At 39.7% G+C, this 22,702-nt stretch overlaps 3 protein-coding genes across 3 annotated transcripts; 1 reads left to right on the top strand and 2 right to left on the bottom strand.

Annotated features, from left to right (window-relative positions):
• Positions 1-9,614: 9,614 nt before the first annotated feature.
• LOC311502994 (uncharacterized protein) lies at positions 9,615-11,420 on the bottom strand. The gene is made up of 2 exons (XM_084565476.1): positions 10,093-11,420; positions 9,615-9,839 (listed from the first exon to the last, which is right to left on the bottom strand). The coding sequence occupies exon 1, from the start codon at positions 11,158-11,160 to the stop codon at positions 10,198-10,200; it is 963 nt and encodes a 320-aa protein (XP_084421602.1). The 5' UTR covers positions 11,161-11,420; the 3' UTR covers positions 9,615-9,839; positions 10,093-10,197.
• A 1,500-nt stretch (positions 11,421-12,920) lies between these two features.
• On the top strand, positions 12,921-14,078 carry LOC311502878 (uncharacterized protein; the record flags this gene model as incomplete). Its single annotated transcript, XM_084565308.1, has 2 exons — positions 12,921-13,238; positions 13,680-14,078. 2 exons carry the CDS (start codon positions 12,921-12,923, stop codon positions 14,076-14,078), a joined length of 717 nt encoding a protein of 238 aa, XP_084421434.1.
• A 500-nt stretch (positions 14,079-14,578) lies between these two features.
• Positions 14,579-16,020, bottom strand: LOC311502877 (putative nuclease HARBI1; the record flags this gene model as incomplete). Its single annotated transcript, XM_084565307.1, has 2 exons — positions 14,579-15,036; positions 15,159-16,020. The coding sequence occupies 2 exons, from the start codon at positions 16,018-16,020 to the stop codon at positions 14,579-14,581; spliced, it is 1,320 nt and encodes a 439-aa protein (XP_084421433.1).
• Between the last annotated feature and the right edge of the window lie 6,682 nt (positions 16,021-22,702).

Here is a 22,702-nt window from a genome sequence, read left to right as displayed (position 1 = left end):
AATCAGACAAGAATCAACAACAGAACAGCTAAGACACACACTTCTGATGAGCTAAGCCAATGTAACACAATCAGCTGATGTGGATGTAAACGTTGACGGCCCATTCACTAAATACTTACATTGTTTCCCCACGTTAGTAAACAGGAAGTTGATGAACGACTGAGGGCTAATGCTAATGCTAATAATGAAGAATAATAACTGGATTTGCTGAGGAGAGTCTGTCTGCTCTATAGCTACATCATATCAATATACCACCTGTAACCATGGTATAGAAGCACAGGTCAGCTTCACCCACTCTGACATAATGTTTGTGTTTCAAACCACAGTGATTGTTTTATAATTAATATTAAATCATGTTTTAGTTTTGGATCAGGTTTTTACTAACAGACTCAAATCTTATTATTTGTAAAATAATATTCTCACCTCTCTTCACACTCAGATCAATGTGATATTTTTCATCATTAAATAGTCCAGGTATCTCAACTTTACATCCATATCTTCCAGCGTCGCCTTCGGTGATCTTCACTATCGTCAGAGAAACGTCTCCTTGGTCCAGTCGTCCCAGCAGCTGATACCTGCTAGAACGTCTTTGTGTCACTTTATATCCATCTGTGTAGATCAGCTGGTCACTGCAGCCTCTGCTTGGTAAATCTCCTCGACCCCAACAAACTGTCAGAGCTCCATATTTCTTTACATCATATTTACAGTTCAGAGTGACGTCCTGATCAAGATGACCAACAACTCCACTGCTGCTGCATCGAGACACTGTAAGCAAAAGAAGGACAGGAAGTTAAAACTCAACTCAGTTATTGTCTCATTATTGTCTAAGAGCAACTAAGTGTTTCATATGGGATTTATTAAAATCACCAGCTGAAGATCTGATAATTAAACTACATAAAGTCTGAGCTGCAACTTTGATTCAGAAAAAGGGAAGTGTTTTTATATAATTCTGACAATTCAAATATTATATTATATTATATTATATTATTAATCTCAGTAACAGATAGAGGTGTCTTTAAACTAACCTGAGAGCAGAGCGAGTAGCAGTACGATCTTCATGATGAACTCTGAGCGCTGAGTGTGAGTGTGAATACTCAGCAACAAATTTAAACACAACACGTCACCACACAAACACTCACTCCTCTTTCTAGCTCTGTGAGGACCCTCCATTAAAACGTGCAAGTTGCCTCCTCAACTTACAGTTTTTCTCAATTGCTAAAACACAATTTCTGAAACCTTGCTCCATTTTCTCAAAACCTTAAACACAAAACCTCAGCTTCAAGCACGATTTACAAAACCTCTGACTCCTCTTGCAAAATCAAACTTTCGCCTCAAAACAGTTTTACGTGTGCCCAAAATGAAACTTTCGCCTCAAAACAGTTTTACGTGTGCCCAAAATGAAACTTTGGCCTCAAAACAGTTTTACCTGTGCTCAAAATCAAACACTGCTCTCAAATAATAAACAAATTGCTCAAAATGACATACACTATCAAGCAGTCAGTAAACAATACACCAAAAAATAGAAAACACATTGTTCAAAACATATAGTTCTCAGGGAGAAGTACATTTTTAATCTCAAAACAAATTTCATATGTTTCTGTCATTATACAAAAAGCTCAAAATTGATCAGAAATTACTGTGTTTTGTTCTTCCTCCTTCTTGTACCCTTATTTTTACAGTGCTGTACCCTGCATCTCAAAAACTTTATCTCTGTGATACTGTAATTCTTGTTCTTTGATGATATGAACCTGTAACCAGTCGAAAGCTATTGAGCAGTCAGTACTGAAAACAAATGGAAAGCACAATGTTCAGGGCCATACAATTTGTTTATTGTACCATATACAGCCAACAACATGGTCTATGATTGTTGCGCGAATTTCATCGGATATTTCCACTCTTTGTCTTCCTCTTCCTCTTCCTCTTCGTCCTCCTCTTTCTCTTTCTTGCCCTCCTCCTCTTTCTCCTCGTCCCCCACCTCGCATACGCACTCGTCCTCGTCCTCTCACATAAATTCTTCTGTCCATTCTCACACTTTCTCATTCCCACCTTCAACAACCTGTTTGCTCTCTGAACTGGCTTATATTGGTTGTCACATCATTTGAAACAAGTGAAATCAGTTTTGACTGACTGTGTTCAATCAATGACATTTCTGCTCTCTTTATATGTAATTGTTGCCACTTGTGTTTACCAGTATGGATGACATGTGCATTAGAGTGCAGAATGTGTTTTAAGAATGAGAATGTGTTTAGAGTTTTGCTAAACCATGTGAAATGGTTTAAGGTATTGACAACAGACTGAACAGTTAGCTTAATGAGTTCAAGCAACTGAGAACCTTCTTCAGCCAATGGATTTTAGTGTTTTAGCAACTGAGAAAAACTGTAATAAAAACTAGAAGCACCAGCTGCAGAAAGAAGGAAACCCACAAACAGGATCGGACTGTGTTCTCATGAAAACCATCAGTGTTAATTTTGACAGCAAATTTTGATTTAGTTTTAATCATAGTCTTCTGACGAAAGTATCATTTTAGTTTTAGTCAACTAAAAATCATAGGATTTTAGTTGACTAAATAATTTTAGTCGGCTAAAATATGAAGTGTTAACGGTAATTCATGTTTTTTAGTTTAACAAGTATTTCTGAAGATAAAATAAAAAACATCTGTTATGGAATGGTATTAATGTTTAAATGTGCAATCCTTATTGGCATAGATTTCACTCATTCTATTTGAACAAACTGCTATGGCTAACATGCTAACATGCTAACATGCTGAGCTACAGCTCGTTAACGTAACCAGAGTTGCTAGTTATTGCACCTGACCAAATTCGATTTGGGCCTCAGTTGTATTTGCACTTGATAAACCAAAACTAGCGAGGGTAGCAACTCTTAACAAACTTAAAACACTGAACAGCACATAGTAGTAGATACCGTAGACAGCCATGATATACATTTTGGAGCTAACGAGCTAACTAGCTTACCTTAGTATGGATTTCAGGATAACTCGTTTGCAAGTGTCGCTTCAAGTTCGTTGTGTTTTGTTTATTTTTGTTTATTTTTTTTATTTTGTTTATGTTTTATTGATCAGTTTGATCTGTTGTCAATAAGGAGATCCTTTCATTAAAAGTCCATCTGAGATTAGGAAACTTCAACCAGAATCAGACAAGAATCAACAACAGAACAGCTGAGACACACACTTCTGATGAGCTAAGCCAACGTAGCACAATCAGCTGATGTGGATGTAAACGTTGACGTTTCTTTCACTAAATACTTACGATAGGCGTGTTCGACTTCATGCAGATATGTGCAGATCTGACTTGACGTGATGCATGCTGGGTTGTTCATGCTCATAGACCTCGAATATGATTGGTTAAAATGAACTTGTTCAACCCAGCATGCATCACGTCGTCTGATCTGCACAGATCTGCATGAAGTCGAACCAGAGCCTCGAACACGCCTATTGTTACCCCACGTTAGGAAACAGGAAGTTAATGAACGACTGAGGGTTAATGCTAATGATAATAATGAAGAATAATAACTGAATTTGCAGAGGAGAGTCTATGGGGCCATTATTGTAGCAAAACTATCTACAAATGTGTATTTCAATCCGTGTGTGTGTAACTACATTTGCAAATGTGTAAAAAAAATCTGTGTGTGTGTAACTGGATTTGCAAATGTGTGAAAAAAATCCGTGTGTGTAACCAGATTTGCAAATGTGTAAAAAAAAAATCCGTGTGTGTAACCAGATTTGCAAATGTGTAAAAAACATCTGTGTCTATAACTAGATTTGCAAAAGTGTAAAAAAAAATCTGCGAATGCGTACATCGATCTGTATGCGTAGATAAACCTGTAAATGTGTGGTCTGTAAATATCTGGCCTCTCCATTGGATGTGTTCTTACACGTGACTTTTGCTACACTTCTGCCGCGGCAGATCCGCAAATGCGTGCAGCGATTTGCAAATGCGTGTGGAGATTTGTCTGTGTGCCTCCGTAGCTATACAGCTACATACCACCAGTGGGCGCTAGGCTAGCACCCAATGATATTAGCTACCGGCTACCTGGGCTGGCTGGTACCACAGACTGCTGGGACGAACAGTGGTCCCGATCCCGATACAATGGAGGCTGGATGGCGTGCTGTAACTACATAACAGGGCTCTCACGCATTAAAATAAGTTCATCCTCCTGGGCTTCCACTTCCAGCTCTTCTTTGACGTGTGCACGCACTTACTATTTCACCTGGCGACTAGAAATACTATTTTGTCCCATCGATTTGCTGATAGGTCGCTGATTCAAGCAGAGGAGTCTGCTTTCGCCTCATCCATTAGTAATTACTCATTTTAAACAGTCTATGTTAATAATGTGCGGCGAATTTTATCACTTATCAGCGTGAGAAGTGTGGCGTGTGAACTTATTGAATGTGTGTGTCTCATTTGAGAGCCTTGTTATGTAGCACGACATCCAGCCTCCATTGCATCGGGATCGGGACCACTGTTCGTCCCAGCCATACAGTCTGTGGTACCAGTGCTACATAACAAGGCTCTCAAATGAGACACACACATTCAATAAGTTCACACGTAAGTAAGGCCAGCCCAGGTAGCCGGTAGCTAATATCATTGGGTGCTAGCCTAGCGCCCACTGGTGGTATGTAGCTGTATAGCTACGGAGGCACACAGACAAATCTCCACACGCATTTGCAAATCGCTGCACGCATTTGCGGATCTGCCGCGGCAGAAGTGTAGCAAAAGTCACGTGTAAGAACACATCCAATGGAGAGGCCAGATATTTACAGACCACACATTAGGCGCGTTCGACTTGATGCAGACAGAGCCCGTCTACGGAGAGCCTTCCCACTCTCTATTAAGTCCCATTGTAACGAATTTTGGTTGCAGTTCCACCAGATTTCCACTGGGGGCGATCGCCATGAGTGCAACATGAATGGGACTCTATGGAGCCAAACGGCTAAATGTGTCTCTTTCACCCGATTGTCGTTGAGAAATCTCAGATTTGATTGTAGGTTTTGCAAGTTCAACATGGGTTATAGGTCAAAAGTTGAATGAACGAGAACTTATGTCCTTTCGTTTTCTTACAGGTTGAGTTGTTGTTGCCCATAACACGCTAGCATTGTGCTAATGAACGCTGATTGGTCAGTGAAGGACTGATTACGACCAGATCCCGCTTGACGGCATCGTGGCATCCGAAGCGGGACCAGAATGTTAAGACGGACTTTTTCGCCCAAGTTTTTTTTTTTTCGGCCCGGTCTTTTAAAACAACGAAACAGAAACTCTTCTAGCACGATTATTTACCCGTGTCAGCTGTGTTGTCCATGCCTCGAGAGAAAAGAAAGTGCAGAGCGCGAAAGCACCAAAGCAGTGACTGAAGGATTGCCGTAAAGCAGTATCTGGTCGTACGATGTGTATGACGTCATTGACATTTTAAAATACTTTTTAAAGCAAAATAAGTGACTCTAAAAAATCTAACACCCAGCAGTGTGTAATTTCTTTGCATCTCCTTTCAAATTCAATATTCAAATTACTGCACAAAAAATTATATCCTGAGAAAAGTGGATTTTGAGGGGTACTGCTCCATAGACCGCCATTCATTCTGCACTCGTCCTGAGAGCGCCCTCATGTGGAATCAGAGTGGAACTGCAACAGTTCAGAACCCGGAAGTTCAGTGAGAGTGGAACTTCTCCCCATATTAGACGTTCTCTGATGCAGATCTGTCTGAGTCTGACTTGACGTGATGCATCCTGGGATGGACGCAATGCATGCTGGGATGGACGCAATGCATGCTGGGATGGACGCAATGCATGCTGGTTAGAAATTCTGTCCGACTTGAGTCTTTTTTTTTTTTTTTTTTTATAAACTTTATTAGGTCAAAATAGTCATACAAATTGGTACATCAACAAAATAAAATATCGCCAGGGGGTTTCAATGCAAATAATACAGTAGAGAGACAAGCTTTCATACAAAAACATTATAAAGCGAACATAAATTCAGCGTTTTTACGGCTTTCATATTAATGGATTTTTCAATAGATTTAATGTATTGTTTGGCTTCATTTTTAAAAATAAGAAAAAGTGGTTTGTGATTTGAGTATCTGCATTTGTGGATGTGCCATTTAGCTAACTGTAAAATAAGATTGATGATGTAATATTGTTTTTCTTTAGCAGAAGGAATTTCAGTGAAGCCAAACAATACATGTTCAAAGCACAGGGACAAAAGAGGTTCAATCAAGTGACAAATCAGGTTACAAATATCTTCCCATAACTTGGTTGTGAAAGGGCAAGACCAAAATAAATGAAAAACATCTTCAGGGTGTCCTGCACAGAAAGAGCAGTTTAAATCTATATCTTTTATAAAACGCTGTAAAAAAACTTTAGATGGATAAATTCTATGAATTATTTTAAAGGATACTTCTTTTACTTTATTATTAATCATGAATCTAGCAGGTAGGTTCCATATTTTTTTCCAGTTAAGGTTATTAATAAAGTTATTCCAATAAGTTACTACATATGGAATCGATACGACTTCTTTCTGAAATAAAGAGCGTATATTACGATTACTTTTACGTGTTGAGAAGAAACAAACCTGGCCTATATCTGATTTGGTTGGATCAAAGGGCAAAAGTGTTGGGTTCTGTACAAATGTACTTTTAAATAACATAATTACCCCAGAAGGGATCGCATTTATGACTATATTAAATTCACTAATAGGAATAGGGATTCTATATTTTAGGATAAATTCTTGATATGTAAATAATGATCCATTTGAATTAAACAGCTGATGAACTAAAAGTATGTTGTGTATAAACCAATGGGAGTAAAATAAAGATTTGTTTCTATATATAATGTCTCTATTATTCCATATGTAGTACCTATGTGGCGAAAAATTATGTTTATATATTAATGACCAGAAAAGAAGCATCTGTTTGTGGAAGTTGGATAGCTTTAAGGGGATTTTTTCAATATTATAGTTACAGAATAAAAGGAAATTTAAGCCTCCTATTTTAGAGAAAATAAAGTTTGGAATAAAGTTCCATGTTGAAGAGGGGTTCTTGAGGAATTGTTTTAGCCAATTAATTTTAAAGGTATTGTTCAGAGTGTGAAAATCTAGGAAGTTAAGACCACCCTTATCATAAGAGTTCATTATTACTGTTTTTTTAATGTAATGGCATTTGTTTCGCCACACAAAGTTAAATAGCATCTTGTCAATGTTTTTTGAAGTCTTTTTGTTAACATCAAGAGATAGAGCAGCGTATGTTAAACGGGATAGTCCCTCAGCTTTGGTTAGCAAGATCCTGCCTCTCAATGACAAATCTCTCTGCAGCCACTGATTGAGTTTTTTCTGGGTTTTATCAATAATTAAGTTAAAATTTAAATCACATCTGGTCTCCTTATCCTTAGTAATAACAATACCTAAGTAAGTAACAGAGTCTTTTACAGGTATACTACATATAGAAGGGATATTACAGAGTTTGAGAGCAAGCAATTCGCATTTCTTTAAATTCAAGCAAAGTCCGGAAGCAATAGAGAAAGTATTAATCAAATCAATGGCTAAAGGTATCTGAGAGCTATTTTTTAAGAATAAGGTTGTATCATCAGCCAGTTGGCTGATGATAACGTCGTTGCCAGCTATTGAGATACCTTTTAATGGACTAAGCTTTATAGAGTCAGTGAGTAGCTGCGTACATAAGAGGAAAAGGTAAGGAGAAATAGGGCATCCCTGCCTGACTCCACGTTTGAGGAAAAAACGGGGAGAAGTACCAGAATGCAATTTGATTGAGCAGTTTCCGTTTGTGTACATTGTTTGGATGGCACTGCTGAAATATGAACCGAAGCCAAATTTTTCTAGGGCATGAAAAATAAATTTATGTTCTATTGTATCGAAAGCTTTGTAGAAATCTAGAAAAAGAATGAAACTTTCATCAAGGCATAAGTCCGAATAATCAATTAAATCGAGCACTAATCTAACATTGTTAGAGATGTGTCTATTTCTCATGAAGCCGGATTGAGTTTCATCAATTATATAGTCTAAAACAGATTTAATTCTTTTAGCAAAAATCAATGCAAATAATTTGTAATCATTGTTAAGTAGACAAATTGGGCGCCAATTGTCAATAAAGAGTTTGTCTTTCTTTGGTTTTGGTATTAAAGATATAAGGCCTTGGGTTAAGGTGGGAGGAAGGGATCCATTTCTAATACATTCTAGGAAAAGACCTAAGAGGAAAGGTGCAAGCTGTTTGGAGAATGTTTTATAAAATTCAGAGGTAAGACCATCTGTGCCTGGAGATTTATTAAGTTTGAGATGTTCGATGGCCAATAGAACTTCCTGTAGTGTAACTGGTTTGTCACAAGATTCTTTTAAGTCAATATCAATTGATTTAGTTTCTGTAAGAGACCCTAAAAATTTACGGGTAGACTCTTCGCAGTATTTGGATTCATATAGTTTGGTGTAAAAATCTGAACAGAATTTGGCTATTTTACGGGGGTCATCTGTAATGTCTCCATCAATATTTAATTTTTGTATTGTGTTGTTTTTAGCAAAATATTTTTCAAGTCTAAAAAAGTAAGCAGTATTCTGCTCCCCTTCCTCGAGCCACCTTCTTCTACTTCTCACAAAGGCCCCTTCGGCTTTCAGTCTATAAATGTCATCTAATTTGTTTTGTAGACTAATTAAACGCTGAGAATCATTTTCAGTTATATTTACCTGAATTTTTTGTGTTATTGATGTTATTTCTGAGATTAGAGCTTCTTCTTCAGCTTTTTTGGCTTTTGTAACCGAACTTCCATAAGCTCTCAGGAATTTTGATAATTCAAATTTTAAAATTTCCCAATTACTACAAAAATTGTTTTCTACTAAAGACTTCTGCCAGAAGCGTTCAATTAATGATTGGACAGTTTTAGAGACAGTGTCATGTTTCAAAATAGAACTATTCAGTTTCCAGTAAGAACTTCTATGGTAAATATTAGGATTAAGAGAGATTTGTATTGAGATTGCTTTGTGGTCTGTTAAAGGAGTAGGGAGGATATCGACTTTGATAATATCACTATCAAAACAGTTAGAAATCAACCAAAAGTCTATGCGGGATAAGCTAGAATATGTTTTATTGTTCCAAGTATATGAACTCACACCAGGGTTTTTTTCTCTCCATATATCGATTAAGTTGAACTTATGCATAAATTGTATTAAACTGGAGGCCATATAATAATTGGATCGCGGAGGCCACCTGTCTTGAAGACCATCCAGAGCAATATTAAAGTCCCCCCCCATCACTATCATTGCATTTGGATATTTAGAAAGCCAATGTAGGAAGCGCGATTCTAACACATCAAGCAAAACATCGTTTTCACCCTTCGAATTGTATCCATACAGGTTAACTAGCAGAATTACAATATCATTGAAATTAATAATCAAAATAAAGAAATGACCTTTAGGATCACCTTCAGAATGTAATATGTCCCCGTTAAAGGAGTTCTTCAGAATAGCAGCACCTGCTACTCTTTCTGAACCATGAGATAACCAAATATCGTTACCCCACTGTGCTTTCCATAATCGTGCATCATTTTTAACTGAGTGCGTCTCTTAAAAAAAAGAAAAATCAGTCTTTTGTTGTTTTGCAAATAGAAATAAAGCTTTTCGTTTGATATTCTGCCTTAGCCCCCTGGCATTTAGAGAAAAAACAGAGAAAGACAATGTAACAAAAAGTACTAATAACAAGTACTATAAAAGGTAAGGTTCTGGGAAAATATAAGGAACAGTCTCTATCCCATAGTAAAATAGAACAACAATACTATATAATTCAGTGTTAAACAATCTCCGCAGGTAGATATTTTCAGTAGAAAATGGCTTCAGTTTTCAGTTTTCAAAATAGAAAAAAAAAAGTAAGTATTAAGGAGGAGAAAGAAAAGTGTTTTAATTACAAAAAGTACATTTTACATTCTTAGTTTCTTTCCATGTCCCCCATCATGGTAATAATGAGCCATAGATATTTTCAGTAGAAAATGGCTTCAGTTTTCAATTTTCAAAATAGAAAAAAAAAGAAAGTATTAAGGAGGAGAGAGAAAAAGTCTTTCAATTACAAAAAGTACATTTTACATACCTAGTTTCTTTCCATATCCCCCATCATGGTAATAATGAGCCATAGTCAATGTCATTTCGTCTGGAATTTAGAGATCGATCTTCAGCGTCTCCTAGTAGATCCTTTTTAAGCGTGGGGAGCCGCCCCACTAGGTGAAGCGGTCATCTGGGCTCGATCCAGATGCTCTGGACGTACCTCCCTTCCATCAATGATGACACGGGTACCTGCAAAGTGCGCCTTCTTTCCTTCTCTCTTTGCAGCTTCAATCATGGGCCACAGCTTGTTTCGCAGTGCTTTGTCACCAGCAGTTAGATCTTCAGCAAATCTCAGCTTATTGCTTTTGAGATATTCACTTTTTTTTGCCGCTCTCCACAGAAGGTCTCTTGTGGATCTATTTGTGAAGCGGATGTTTGGGATCCCTTGGTGTCTCCCTAGGCGGTGGACGATGTCGATGTCATCTGCAATTTTCTGCTGAGAGCCAGGTATGACAGCACAGCAGATGTTGATAACCTTGATCTTGATGTCTTCTGGGTTGCCTTCAGGGATACCATGGAGTCTGAGGTTCCACCTCCGACCATATCTTTCAGCCTCGTTGACCTTAAGTAGCAGGTCTGCTATTTGTTGTTCATGGCTTTCACAGGCAGTTTTGACTTTTTCCATATCAGTCTTTAATGATTCTACTTCTGCAAAGGCGAAATCAACTGACTTCTTCAGGGCCTCAATGCTCACTGCGTTCCTGGTGATCATGCCTTCCAAGTTATCTGCACGCACATTGATTGCGGTGACAATATTGTCCTGCAAGTCTGCTAGAGACATCTCAGCCTTTTGTTTTTTACCTTTTGGCTTAACAGGTGTATCAGGGGCAGATACAGGCGGAGGAATAAGGTTAGCATCTTGGTTGCAAGCGTGAGCTTCAGAGAAGGCATAGTCGTGGTCGGTGGAGGCTGAAGTAGCATCAGTAGAAGCAGGAATAGCTGAGGAGCTTTCTGGTGTCTTGTTATTATTTACTGGTACTCCGAAAATCATACCTTCATTGTAGATTGGAGGTTCTTTTTCTTTGCGTTTCTTTCCTTGCTCGTTTTGCGTCATGTTGACGGAGAAGGCAGCACACACAGGAGCAATGTAGCGTCTTTTCTTTTTTTTAGTTAGCTTAGCAGAGCTTGTGTGGTCCGGTCGGCAAAACGGGGAATTAACTTCGCGTTAACTGAAGGACGAGTATATAAAAAGTTGGGAGATTGTCTACACACTGTTCATAAGTGTCTAGAGCGCCATGTTAAGAGTTGCAGGGTAAAGGCAAGGGATAAAGATCTGAAAATCCGCTCAGCCACTGAAACATGCGTCTACCGCGGTCGCCATCTCGTGCCCGTCATCACCCATTCTGTCCCGTCCGACTTGAGTCAGACGGGGAGGGACTTACCACTACGTCACCATGTCACATGACCTTAAAATATCGCGGGAGTCTTCGCCTGCAGACAGATCTTGCAGTTGCTCTCCACGAACTGCACGACCGGAAACCCGCCCTCATGACGTCAGTTCAAAGACGTGATTGGGCAGTTTGGGAGGAATCTCCTCATGACGATTTTGACGTTTCTCGCTTCGTTATGTTGGAATATGCGAAAATGAACAGAAATCGAAGGGATACCTTCTTATATGTGATTTCTGCAACAATGGTAGGCTGGCCTACTGAAAACGTTGTACATCTGACTGCAGTTCAATGCAGTGTTCATTTCTTCGATTAAACAGTAAAAAGGCATTTTTAACATGTTGGTAACAGTAGAATAAGAGAGATAATGGACTTCACTCCATTAGACTATAAAATAAAATATAAAAATAACCTGGACTATTGGCTCAACTGTCAGCACGCTCGCCTCCCGATCCGAGGTGCTGCTGGTTCAAGTCCGGGCGTGTGCAGAACTCAACACAACGCAGGTTACATTCTAAGGCTTCGCGTTGGGCCGTTTTACCATCTAGAACGCGTGCATTCAATTTGTAGAAGTGTCGTCCATTATCCTTTACTTATATCGTAGTACTGCTTCTTCACTATCATCCTAAATTGGTTTAGTGGGTAACGCGTCAGTCTGGCGATCGGCCGTCCGTAGTTCAAATCTTGTTAACGGTTAGTAGATTTTTGGGGTTCTTCTTCACACCTGTCTGTCCAAAAATGAAAACAAATGGCATTTAATCTCTATCTCAATATCTTTCTGTGAATTCGTTTCATGGTTGAGTTACAGGTGCTAAACGACTTTGGGTGTAAAAGTAAATATTCAAATAAGTAGCCTAATCAGCAGTTCATTTTCGCCAAGATTGGAGACCAAAGCACTATGCTACTTAATCCTTATTCAGTAGATTTGCTGCTATTCACAATCCTTTGCATGCAGCATGCTTGTTGTAACACGGGTATAAATTCCGGTAACTCCAAAGCTTTATTTCGTCGGCAACAGCGAATGCAAACACCGCGAGATCCGCCATTGTTTACACGAAGTTGACCGTGTCCGACTTGTCTGCAGCCGTTTTATGCTCCACCCCTACAGTCGGCGTAAGATCACGCTGACGTAAGCAAGTCAGACTCAAGCTTGATTTATGCTCGTGCGAAAAATCGTCTGCGTCGGTACGCAGAGAGTCTGCGTCGCCGCGAACCCCCTTCGCAGAGAGTCTGCGTCACTTGACGCGCACCTCCAAAAAATCCTGACTACGCGTCGAAACGACGCCGACAGCAGGGACATGCGACGCAGACCTCAAGGGCTGTGATTGGTCCGCTTTACGTCATTTCCGGTTCTCAGCTTTTCCGGTTCGTTCTGTATACAAGGGCGCCATTTTTAAAATTCTTGGAGCTGCACTTCGAGTTCAAGATGGACCAAGCTGAAGAAAGACTGATCGAAGAAGTGAGGAAGTATGAGCATCTGTACAACTCATCTTCTTCGAACTACAAGGACAGCCAGATGTCAAGTAATTCTTGGAGGGAGATTGCGCAGAACCTCGGTTCGGACTCTGCGGACTGCATGAAGAGGTGGAAGAACTTGCGGGACAAGTTCGTCCGCCACCGCAAGAAGATGGCTTCCAGGAGCGGGGACCCAGGTGGCAAGAAGGTCCCAGCCTTCTACATTTTCATGTCCTGGCTGGAACCGCACGTAAAACATCGTGAGACAGAGTCTAATTTTGGATCTGAGGTAAATATCTCTTCGTGCTTTTTCATGAGCCTTGTGCAGGTGAGCTAGCTAGCTCGCTAGCAAGCTAACCGATTGTAAACACTCGTGGCACAGTGCTTGCAGTTTGCATGTTCCTTTGTTTAAAATAAAATAAAATACGATGTAAAATGACTGGATGGAAGCTGTACTAGCTTTGGTGAAGGGCTGCTACTACACGGTTGGTTAGCTTTATCTGCAGCCTTTGTTCTAGCTAACGTTAGCAGTGACTGTAAACACTCGTGCCACCCAGTGCTTGCAGGTTGTGCAAACAAAATAATAGGTTCGTTATTGCTATATATGACACCAATACTTGTTTTTTTTGGCGTTTTAGTTAGAAATACAGTGTACATGATTAGATAAGAATCTCTGTATAACCTATACCAGTGTAGTTTCTTAACAATGTCTGCCTTTTCTTAACCACAGGAAAATACCACATTCCTCAATTCAGAGACCGATTCAACATTGCAGTCTCTGTCAGAGTCATCAGAGTCACCTTCGCCAGAGACACCCACTCCAGAAGAATTTGCCTCCCCCCAGCCTCAGACTTCATCCATGTCGGACAGCTTTCTGTCTCCCACCTCACCTTCTCCTTCTGCCAGACTGAAAAGAAGAAGGTGCATGGACCAGGGAGACACGATAAACAAGCACTTGGCACGTCTTGATGAACGTCGGCTGGAACTTCAACAGAGGCTGGTGCAGGACAGTGATGAGTGCTCTCGGTTTGCGCAGACGGTGGCAGACATGCTACGTAGGGTGCCAGAGAGCAAGAGGGCTGATCTCATGTATGACATTTATACAAAACTGTATGAAAACAGGGAATAGCGGTGAACACTAAACTGACTCCCTTCCATTGCACATTAACATTTTGCCGATTTGCTGGTTTGCTGTTGTACTTGTTGTAAATAGTTCCATTTTTTTACTTGTCTATTCTAGTTTAAATTGTATATTACAGTTAATATTTATTTAACATTGTTGCTGCGCTTAAGATTGTTAACCAGTTACTGCACCTTATTTTTTGAATAATAAAAACTCAGTTTGTCTGGAAACAGTTGAATTTTCATTTCTCTTACCCCTTTAATGCACAACATGCGTCACAAGTGACCTGCATGATTTTAAATCTTCAATATCTTTGCAATTAATTGATATATCCATTCAGGACTCCATAAATCCCTCAATTAACTTGGTTTGAATTATGAGCTTCATAAAGAAATGGCATGGCATGACATGAAAGATGTACATGCAGTAATCAGAAACAAGATATGTAATGAATGAGAAGTTTATTGGCAAAATAAGTCACTTGTGCATTACAAGTTTACATCGCATCACTGTTCAAGTGTGCCACGAGAAACAATGTCATTCTGCCATGGCACAGAACCATGTGCTGACTGAAAGAAAGACTTGAGGTCATTTCTAACAGCCATGGCAGCTCTGGTGGATCGGGCTCTGCTCATCTGAGATGGAGGGATAGGGTCCAAAAGGTTGTCCCCGGTCACTTCTCTTCGCCACTCACCAGGCCTGAAAGACCCAGCACTTTCCGTGTCTGCAAAACTGGGTGGTATGTAGCGGCACTGTGGGCTGGCCACCTCATCTGTGTAGGCAAGGTAGTTGTGCAGCACCACACAAGCCTTCACCACATCCACAACTTTGTCAGGCCGAAACTCAATTGGTCTTCCAAGAATCCGCCAGCGTGCTGCTAGGATGCCAAAGGAGTTCTCAATGACCCGCCTGGCCCTGGAGTGGCGGTAATTGTAGATCTGCTTGTCTCTTGTCAGATTCACTCCTACATAGAAAACAATATTAAAAATTGTTACTCTTCAATCACGGTTTAACTAAATATCTAGTACAAATTAAATACGACTATTTAATTTTTAATTAAATACTACAACTGTATCTGCACAATACCTGGGAAGGGGCGCATCAGGTTGCAGTGTAGAGGGAAGGCAGCGTCGCCAACAACGACGTGTGGAATCGTGACCGTGGTCCCAGGAAGGCCAGCTGGTGGGGGCAGATTCAGCTTGTGGTCAAGCAGCATCGACCCAAATCTGCTTTCCTTAAAAACGCCACCATCGCTTTCACGTCCATAGGCTCCCACGTCCACCATTGTGAAGCGGTACCTGGCATCGCACAGTGCCATCAAAACAATGGAGTGAGCACCCTTGTAATTGAAGTAGTCGCTGCCTGCCCGTGGCGGTGCCTTGATGTTTACATGTTTTCCATCTACACACCCAACACAGTTCGGGAAGTTCCAGAGTCTCCAGAAATCACCTGCTATGTTTTCCCACTGGTTTGTTGAAGGGCAGGGCAGAAATTCTGGCTGCAGAACTGTCCACAACGCTTTGCACACCTCCGACACAATGGACGACACAGTGCTGGAAGCTAGCTTGTAGCTTGCGGCTACAGCCTGTTGGCTTGAACCTGAAGCTAAAACTCGAAGCGTCACTGAAAGTCTTTGTGCTACATCAACAGGCATACTGTGTGTCGTCTGATGGTGGATGAGAGGTTGCAGACGACGAACAAGATCATCAAATCGACTTGTAGACATCCTGAAATACCTGAAGTGCATCTCATCGTCCAGGTCCTTCAGTGGTCGAACAAGTGTGGCAAATTCTCCTGTCCTTTGCCTTGACTCGTTCAAAGGGCGTACAGACCACCTCCTCACACGTCTTCTCTTTCGTTTAGTTTTAAGCATTTCCACGAGAAGCATTTGTTCTTCAATATCGATCAGCTCCAGCTCCAAAAGTGTCCTCTCTCGCTCAGTCGCCATTGTTCACTGTGCTGTTCACTCTGCCGCAACCATAGAAAAAAGCCGGAACCGGAAATGAAACACTCCACGCACGAATTCAGGAGATTTCGCGACTCAGCGCCCCCTAGCGTTGTGGCTGTAAATTACCACGCACTGCAAAGAAACCGACGCACAAGCATAAATGCCAAGTGACGGCGATCATGTTCGCCGAAGCTTCGCAGACAAATCGGCGCAGAACCCTAAATCAAGCTTCAGACAGGCGCAGACAAGTCGAACGCGCCTATTTACAGGTTTATCTACGCATACAGATCGATGTACGCATTCGCAGATTTTTTTTTACACTTTTGCAAATCTAGTTATAGACACAGATGTTTTTTACACATTTGCAAATCCAGTTACACACACGGATTTTTTTTTACACATTTGCAAATCTGGTTACACACACGGATTTTTTTCACACATTTGCAAATCCAGTTACACACACACAGATTTTTTTTACACATTTGCAAATGTAGTTACACACACACGGATTGAAATACACATTTGTAGATAGTTTTGCTACAATAATGGCCCCATAAGAGTCTGCTGTATAGCTACATCATCATATATCAATATACCACCTGTAACCATGGTATAGAAGCACAGATCCGCTTTACCCACTCTGAATAAAGTTTGTGTTTCTGTGATTTAAAAAAAAAAAAAAAAAATGTTCTTCATGTGTCAGACCACACTGTGATTGTTTTATAATTAATATTAAATCATGTTTTAGTTTTGGATCAGATTTTTACTAACAGACTCAAATCTTATTATTTGTAGAATCATATTCTCACCTCTCTCCACACTCAGATCCATGTGAGATTTCTGATCATTAAATGGTCCAGCTATTAACACTCTACATCCATATCTTCCAGCGTCGTTTTCAGTGATCTTCACTATCGTCAGAGAAACGTCTCCTTGGTCCAGTCGTCCCAGCAGCTGATACCTGCTAGAACGTCTTTCTGTCACTTTATATCCATCTGTGTAGATCAACTGATCGTTGCAGCCGTAGTTTGGTATATCTCCTCGACCCCAACAAACTGTCAGAGCTCCATGTTTCTTTACATCATATGTACAGTTCAGAGTGATGTCCTGACCAGGATGACCAACAACTCTGCTGCTGCATCGAGACACTGTAGGTAAAAGAAGGACAGGAAGTTAAAATTCAACTCAGTTATTGTCTCATTATTGTCTGAGAGCAACTATTTGTTTCATATGGGATTTATTAAAATCACCAGCTGAAGATCTGATAATTAAACTACATAAAATCTGAGCTGCAACATTGATTCAGAAAAAGGGAAGTGTTTTTATATAATTCTGACAATTCAAACACAATATTATATTATATTATTAATCTCAGCAGTAACAGATAGAGAGGCGTCTTTAAACTAACCTGAGAGCAGAGCGAGCAGCAGTACGATCTTCATGATGAACACTGAGCACTGAGTGTGAGTGTGAATACTCAACAACAAATTTCAACACGTCACCACACACTCACTCCTCTTTCTAGCTCTGTGAGGACCCTCCATTAAAACGTGCAAGTTGCCTCCTCAACTTAATAAAAACTTGAAGCACCTGCTGCAGAAAGAAGGAAACCCACAAACAGGATGGGACTCTGTTCTCATGAAAACCACTGAGATGCTGCTGCTTCTCGCTGAGGACCCGTAATCTCTGCTGCTTATTTCTTTGAAGGCCAGAGTCAGAGAGGTGTTTTTATGGTTTCAAATTGAGACAGAAAGTGATTTTATTTCTAACTTTATTAGACTCACCTGTGTTGCTGCTGATCCATCACATCATGGAGACAAGATGTTCACCTTCCTCTACAGGACGCCCAAGGTAAGGAAAGAAATGGAAAAGCAGGCTATGCAACATCTGGGACATCTGCATCATCTCAACTATTCTGAACATCTGAATTTCTTTGAAGATCTGAAATAGCTTGAATGTATGAAGATTTGTAACATCTCAAACATTTCAATCTCCTTTAACATCAGGGGAGTCCCTGTTGTTGTTCTGATGTGAATATATATTAATTCCTTAGAAACCACTCCAAACTACCTAGCTACCAGGTGTCACTATGACAACAAGATGCTCTACATACATTATAATTTAATGTAATGAGAATCCCTAAAAAAAATGACAACACAAGGGAATCTAGAACATTGTCTGACGAGCATTGACTTGAATATGTAGTGATATTATTACCATCAGGGTGTAGTCGGCTGGCCACATGGTTTCAGATCACAATGAACTTGTGACTTCCTGTTTGTAACATTTGCTGTCAACTGCTTGCTGTTTCAGAATCCAATAACTATCTCAAGTTCGTGAAAAAACAAAGAAAGACAGCAATTCTTTAGTTGCACTAGATTATGTTAATAAATCTTATTTTCTGCAACAAGTTAAAAAGACTCAAAGGCTGCAATACCACCTTATTATTCATTTATTTATTTGATGGAGACAGTGCACAGTAGGTGACACAGTCAGACAGTAAAACACGTAAATATGCCGGATTAGCAGAAAAACATGGTAAGACATAGGACCGGACAGGTAGCATCCCCGGCTGAATGATGGTCAGAGGCCTTGACTGATGTTCATAGTGTTTTATTTTATTGAACCTTTTCCATTTATGAACTCATAGTAAGAGCTACAAAATGGGAACAAACAAAAAACATCACTATCCCTTTGTAGACCAATGAGCTTAATAAATCATACCCTTAAATAATCCATACAAACTAAAATCATGAATTGTTTAGTTATTGCAATCACGAAAATCAACCTTTTATAACTCATTTTAAATCACTGACAATCTCTGATAGCAGTTGTTTTTAATTCAAAATTTTAACCTGTCATTTTTATATCAAATAAGCAGTTTTAACACATATCAAATATAGCATAAGGCACACAAGTACGTCTTCCTTTTTGAGATTAATAAAACCACTTGAATGAACTGAATAAACACCTGAATTAAGCACGGAACCGACGAGGTAGCTCAGCTAATGTTGATTAGCATTTACGCTAGCAAAATAGTCGCATTAATAACACCTTGAAAAACTATAAAAAGCACCACGACATGAATTCAGTGTTAAAACTTACATTAAATTAAATTATCACGAACCTTGTGGCATATCAGCCAGGACATCATTGAACATAAATGACGCTTTCTTCTCACTCAATGGACGCGCTTCTCTGCACACAGGTACACTTCCTTACATGCCGACACACGGCACCGGATGTTTATACGAGCGAGGCACTTTCAAAATAAGGGTCCCCTTTTTTCGCGTCTAGTATAAATAATTACAGTTTTTTCTGAATGCTTAAGCGCTAATCGTGATTCTTGTAGCACAATTTCTAAAACTATTAATACGTATAGCAAAACCACTCACTGAGTTTGCAAAACCAAAAGCACAAACACTGCTTTGCACTCTGTTTGCAATTTTGTAGCAGACACTTTGCAAAACTGTAGGCACAATTCACTGCACAACACTCTTTTTGCGGAACTTTAAACACAACTCACTGCTTACACTCAATTACCAAATTTCCAACACACTCCTAGCAAAATTATACACATGTATGGCTATCATTAACACTGTTTTGCCAACTGTCTGGCACACTTTCACATGTGAAAACTGTTTTAGATAATTAGTTCACTTTGCAATCAGCCTAAGCACTATAAATAAGCCACAGGTAAGCTGTCTGTGTGGAGTACAATGGAAGGAGCAGGAAGAGTGAGAAGAGTGAGAATCAGAGGAGGCCGAGGAGGCCGAGGGAGAGGACATGGAGGTGAAGAAGCGAGAGGGTTAGAGGAAGTTAGAGGAAGAGGACAAGGAGGAGCAAGAAGAGCAGGAGGAGGGGAAAGAGGAAGGGTAAGAAGAGTAAGAAATAGAATAACTGATGACATCAGAGCTACAATAGTGGACCATGTCATCAACCATGGGATGACCCTGAGGGAAGCTGGCCAACGGGTTCAGCCTAATTTGAGCCGCTACACTGTGGCAAGCATCATTAGGACATTTCGAAATGAGAATCGGTAAGTACTTTGTAGCACTGCCATATTCTAATGACAAACACAACAGCACCATACATGCAGAAATACTGAACATTGTCTGACGAGCATTGACTTGAATATGTAGTGATATTATTACCATCAGGGTGTAGTCGGCTGGCCACATGGTTTCAGATCACAATGAACTTGTGACTTCCTGTTTGTAACATTTGCTGTCAACTGCTTGCTGTTTCAGAATCCAATAACTATCTCAAGTTCGTGAAAAAACAAAGAAAGACAGCAATTCTTTAGTTGCACTAGATTATGTTAATAAATCTTATTTTCTGCAACAAGTTAAAAAGACTCAAAGGCTGCAATACCACCTTATTATTCATTTATTTATTTGATGGAGACAGTGCACAGTAGGTGACACAGTCAGACAGTAAAACACGTAAATATGCCGGATTAGCAGAAAAACATGGTAAGACATAGGACGGGACAGGTAGCATCCCCGGCTGAATGATGGTCAGAGGCCTTGACTGATGTTCATAGTGTTTTATTTTATTGAACCTTTTCCATTTATGAACTCACAGTAAGAGCTACAAAATGAGAACAAACAAAAAACATGACTATCCCTTTGTAGACCAATGAGCTTAATAAATCATAGCCTTAAATAATCCATACAAACTAAAATCATGAATTGTTTAGTTATTGCAATCACGAAAATCAACCTTTTATAACTCATTTTAAATCACTGACAATCTCTGATAGCAGTTGTTTTTAATTCAAAATTTTAACCTGTCATTTTTATATCAAATAAGCAGTTTTAACACATATCAAATATAGCATAAGGCACACAAGTACGTCTTCCTTTTTGAGATTAATAAAACCACTTGAATGAACTGAATAAACACCTGAATTAAGCACGGAACCGACGAGGTAGCTCAGCTAATGTTGATTAGCATTTACGCTAGCAAAATAGTCGCATTAATAACACCTTGAAAAACTATAAAAAGCACCACGACATGAATTCAGTGTTAAAACTTACATTAAATTAAATTATCACGAACCTTGTGGCATATCAGCCAGGACATCATTGAACATAAATGACGCTTTCTTCTCACTCAATGGACGCGCTTCTCTGCACACAGGTACACTTCCTTACATGCCGACACACGGCACCGGATGTTTATACGAGCGAGGCACTTTCAAAATAAAGGTCCCCTTTTTTCGCGTCTAGTATAAATAATTACAGTTTTTTCTGAATGCTTAAGCGCTAATCGTGATTCTTGTAGCACAATTTCTAAAACTATTAATACGTATAGCAAAACCACTCACTGAGTTTGCAAAACTAAAAGCACAAACACTGCTTTGCACTCAGTTTGCAATTTTGTAGCAGACACTTTGCAAAACTGTAGGCACAATTCACTGCACAACACTCTTTTTGCGGAACTTTAAACACAACTCACTGCTTACACTCAATTACCAAATTTCCAACACACTCCTAGCAAAATTATACACATGTATGGCTATCATTAACACTGTTTTGCCAACTGTCTGGCACACTTTCACATGTGAAAACTGTTTTAGATAATTAGTTCACTTTGCAATCAGCCTAAGCACTATAAATAAGCCACAGGTAAGCTGTCTGTGTGGAGTACAATGGAAGGAGCAGGAAGAGTGAGAAGAGTGAGAATCAGAGGAGGCCGAGGAGGCCGAGGAGGCCTAGGGAGAGGACATGGAGGTGAAGAAGCGAGAGGGTTAGAGGAAGTTAGAGGAAGAGGACAAGGAGGAGCAAGAAGAGGATGAGGAGGGGAAAGAGGAAGGGTAAGAAGAGTAAGAAATAGAATAACTGATGACATCAGAGCTACAATAGTGGACCATGTCATCAACCATGGGATGACCCTGAGGGAAGCTGGCCAACGGGTTCAGCCTAATTTGAGCCGCTACACTGTGGCAAGCATCATTAGGACATTTCGAAATTAGAATCGGTAAGTACTTTGTAGCACTGCCATATTCTAATGAGAAACACAACAGTACCATACATGCAGAAATACTGAAATTGTTACTTTACAGAATTGCTAGACGTCCAGATGTTGGGGGCAGAGGAAGAATGTTCACTCCAGAGCAAGAGACCCATATAGTGAACATGGTGATTGCCAATACAGTTTTTTCTGATAGCTTAGATGCAATTTTTTAAACTTTTGGCTTTTTTTGCAAAACTCTACACACAAATCACAAAACCTTTCACCCAAATAGCAAAACACATTAGATTACTTGCAAAAGCACGTTTTTGCACTAATTGCATAAACACTTTTTGCTAAACTGTTCACACTCTTTCAAAAATAGTATTTTTGTATCCGATGGTGCACACAAGCCATAATATCAGTAAGCACACAAAGCAGCCACTGCACACTGGCAGTAACAATGAAAAACTCATTTGGCTTTTGCTTATCCTGTGTGCAGGGCATATCGGTTTTCAGTACCTTATACAGTAACACACAGGGGTCAAAGTGTATGGATATTTATTTACACACATCAAAATACGTAAACATAAAGTGTGTTTTTCAAGTCAAGGCACAAAAAAAAACATATAATGGAGAATATCACTGAGGAAAAAAAAAATCAGTCTTGTCTTCTTACGGGGTCTGGCCACAAAATTTCATCAACATCACATGCAATGTCTTC

The sequence above is a fragment of the Chelon labrosus genome (assembly GCF_963514085.1).
Source record: "Chelon labrosus genome assembly, chromosome: 17".
NCBI lineage: Eukaryota > Metazoa > Chordata > Actinopteri > Mugiliformes > Mugilidae > Chelon > Chelon labrosus.
This window is presented reverse-complemented; position numbering and strand designations above follow the sequence as displayed.

Coding starts and splice junctions, on each gene's coding strand:
- LOC311502994 (XM_084565476.1), bottom strand. CDS start 11,160: ATGACGCAAAACGAGCAAGGAAAGAAACGCAAAGAAAAAGAACCTCCA.